This window comes from Camelus bactrianus, chromosome 18 (genome assembly GCF_048773025.1).
Source record: "Camelus bactrianus isolate YW-2024 breed Bactrian camel chromosome 18, ASM4877302v1, whole genome shotgun sequence".
Taxonomy (NCBI): domain Eukaryota; kingdom Metazoa; phylum Chordata; class Mammalia; order Artiodactyla; family Camelidae; genus Camelus; species Camelus bactrianus.
The window spans coordinates 28,439,888-28,443,238 of NC_133556.1; the positions used below are offsets into that span (position 1 = coordinate 28,439,888).

Sequence of the window (3,351 nt, forward strand, 5' to 3'; positions counted from 1 at the left end):
TGCTCCTCAACAGGCCCTCGGGGTGCCCAGGACTTCGGAGACTGTTCACACTGGCCAAGCCTGGTCCCCAGCTCCCACTCAGACCCAAGGTACACAGCCTGCCTGGAATCGCCCAGAACATCCCACAGGCTCCTCCACCCACTGGGTCCATCAGGCCCTGGGCACACACACTTACACACGCAGATACATAACATGCACTCTCACACACACAGGCACATGCACACAGACTCTCACTCAAGAACACATGTACGCACACACACACAAGCACGCCCACACACTCACATGCCTCATAGGCAGGAACTGGTAAGGGCGCTGCTGGCGTCTGCAGTCCCCACATGGGCACCGCCCTGGGGAGGGAGCTCGGGATGTCAGATCAGTTGGGAGAAATTGACCCGGGCAGATATTTCCGAGCCATCTGCTCGCTCGCCAAAGTCATTTTGAGCGGATGCACTTTGAATCTGAACCCAGGGGTGGCCTGACCATGCACTGGGGAAAGGCTGGTTGAACAGGCCTCAGTTTCTCCCAGGGAACAAGCCCCTCCCTGGATGCTGGTCCCCAGGGCCCAGCTGGGGTGGGTTTTGTCACCAGCTCCCGGTGACTCTGTTGCCAGGCTCTGTGGCCGCAACTACCCAGGACAGAGCCCAGGAGTGGAGGAGACTCAGCCTGGGGCCAGGGAGGCAGCTGGGTCCCCAAGCACCCAGGGATGGGAGTAGGGGTCCCAAATGAGCCTCCCACTCCCCTCACCCACCAGCCATGGAAGGAGCAGACACCCCTCACCCCCACCCCACATCCTCCAGGACAAATGCTGATCCTGCCACCCCCAGGAGGTGATGGGACAGCCCCGCCTGTCACTTCTTTTGGCCACTTGTTTACACGCTGCCCGCCTTATCGTCTAAGCGCCCTGCTGCCCACTTCCAGCTGGGTGTTTGCCCACCCCCTTCCCAGCCACGGACGATCCACTTGCTCTGATTTGCACTGGCTTCGATCGGCTCCAGGGACAATATTTGCTCTGGGAAAGAGTCAAACATTTATTCTCTAATTTATTCAGGGAGCGGTTGTCAAACACAAGCGCCCTCATTATGTGATCTCGTTTCCAGGGCTTGGCCTCTGTCTGGGGTCCTTGCCGAGGCCCAGGCAGTGCTGGCCTTCCTCCTGCCCAACACGGCTCTGTGTGTTCCCCGCGCCCTCCTGGGGTCAGCGTCTGGCTCTGCGCAGACTTGGGAAGCCCAAGTGGGCCAGCTGACCCCTACATTCTGGTTCTCCTTCCAGCCTCGCGGAGGCCCAGGCACCCAGGATCCCACAGGCCTCTCCCAGCAAGGCTGGCGGGCATCTTCTCCAGGACCTGTTTCAGAACTGGGGGCGGGGGAAGCCGGCGTTTCTGGGGTATGGACAGGACCGCTCTAGCTGCGGACTGGGAAGCAGAATTCTTTGGGGACCTGGCGTTTGCGTACGCCCACGCGGTCTCTCCAGTCTGCTGTTTGCCTTGCGAGGCTGCCCCCCGCCCCCCTCTGCTGCTGTCTGGATATTTCCCCTCTTCTACTCCAGTCCTCCTCCCTCTCCGGACTAAAAGCTGAAGAGGTGGCTGTGGGCTTCTGCGCCCTTGTCTGCCCCTCCCCACACACCCGCCCCACCCGCCCCACCCGCCCTCGGCCTCACAGTTTGCTGGTCTGCATGAGCCCGTTGGCCTCGCAGCTGCGTGCAGGCAGCGTGGCCTCCTGTGGCCGGCCACTGTGGCCAGGCCGCGGCTCAGTGGCCTCCACATCCTCTGTGCCGTAGCCCTTGCGGAGGCACAGAACCTTCCGGAAGCTCTGACGGAAGTTGTCAGAGAGGAAGCCATAGAGCAGGGGGTTGGCGCAGCTGTTGGCATAGGACAACACAACCACGAAGAAGTAGGCGCCAGCAGAGGCGGGCTCCTCGGGCAGCACGAAGGCCAGGTTGACGATGTTGACAATGAAGAAGGGTAGCCAGCAGCCCACGAACACCAGCACCACCACCACCACCATGCGTGTCACCTTGCGCTCCGAGCGCCGCCGCGTGGAGCCCACGCGCACACCTGACGCCTTCAGCTTCACCACGATGAGCAGGTAGCAGAGGCAGATGACCAGCAGCGGCCCAAAGAAGCCCAGCACAGACGTGTAGATGATGAAGACGGCGCCCCACAGGCCCACGGGCTCCGGCCAGCTGAGGTTGCAGGTGTTCCAGCCCTCCTGGATGTCCGCGAAGACCACCAGCGGCAGCGACATGACCAGCGAGAAGGTCCAGACCGCGGCACTGGCCAGCTTGGCCACCCGGGGGCGGCGCCAGCGGGCAGAGCGGATGGGGTGGACGACGGCCAGGTAGCGGTCCACGCTCATGACGGTCAGGCAGAAGATGCTTGTGAACTGGTTGATGCCATCCAGAGTCATGACCAGGCGGCACAGCACAGGGCCAAAGGGCCAGTAGGAGATGGCGTTCTGTGTGGCCAGGAAGGGCAGCCCCAGCATAAGGAGCACATCAGCCACGGCCAGGTTGAGGATGTAGATGTTGGTGACCGTCTTCATCTTGGCGTGGCGCAGCACCACGTAGATGACCAGTGCATTGCCGCCCAACCCCACCGTGCATACCAGCAGGTAGAGCACGGGCACCACCACTGCCCGGGCACCCGGTGAGGGCGCTGGCCCCACCAGCGTCCCGTTCTCACTGCTGCCGCTGCTGGTGGCTGCCGAGGAGGCGTTCCAGCTGGTGGGCAGGGAGGCCGGGAACAGAGGTTCCATTGCAGCCGCTGCAGGCAGGGCAGGGCAGGGCGAGCGGGAGCGCTGGACGCGTCCTCTGCAAGAGAATGAAGGACACGGAGCGACTGACCTGGAGGGCATCTCCCGTGTGCCCAGCCCCACCTGCCCTGGGTGGCACAGGATTACCCCACGGCGTCAGGTAAACACGATTACTCATGTTCAACTGGACCAGGAATCACATTAAGCAAATTGTTTGGAAAACAAGCCCAGAGAGGAAGGAGCAGCGGGGCAGCAGCTGTGGGGGCCATGGGCAGGCAGCCCCATGAGCCGACACCGTCTGTCGATACCATGATGGCTCCCAGAGACCCAACCACCCCCACGCCCCTCCCCGCCCTGGCTGCCTCCCTTTCCACTCAGCCACAGCCATCCTCGAGCCTCTGGCTAGCACCCTCTCACCGAGGCCTTGTGGAGTCCTGGGAGTGGACCTGATAGCCCCCAACTTGCAGGTAAGGGACTGAGGACAGTGGGAGTCACCTCCTTAGAGACCTGTAGGGTGGTGGAGTGGGGTGGAGGGATGATAAGGAGGCTGAGACATCAGCCAGACATGGCTAGCCCATGCTAGCCAGAAGTGCAGTGACAC

At 62.4% G+C, this 3,351-nt stretch overlaps 1 protein-coding gene across 1 annotated transcript; it reads right to left on the reverse strand.

Annotated features, from left to right (window-relative positions):
- Positions 1-1,652: 1,652 nt before the first annotated feature.
- Positions 1,653-3,151, reverse strand: SSTR5 (somatostatin receptor 5). Its single transcript, XM_010946659.3, has one exon. It carries the CDS (start codon positions 2,850-2,852, stop codon positions 1,653-1,655), a length of 1,200 nt encoding a protein of 399 aa, XP_010944961.3. The 5' UTR covers positions 2,853-3,151.
- Between the last annotated feature and the right edge of the window lie 200 nt (positions 3,152-3,351).

Coding starts and splice junctions, on each gene's coding strand:
- SSTR5 (XM_010946659.3), bottom strand. CDS start 2,852: ATGCCCTCCAGGTCAGTCGCTCCGTGTCCTTCATTCTCTTGCAGAGGA.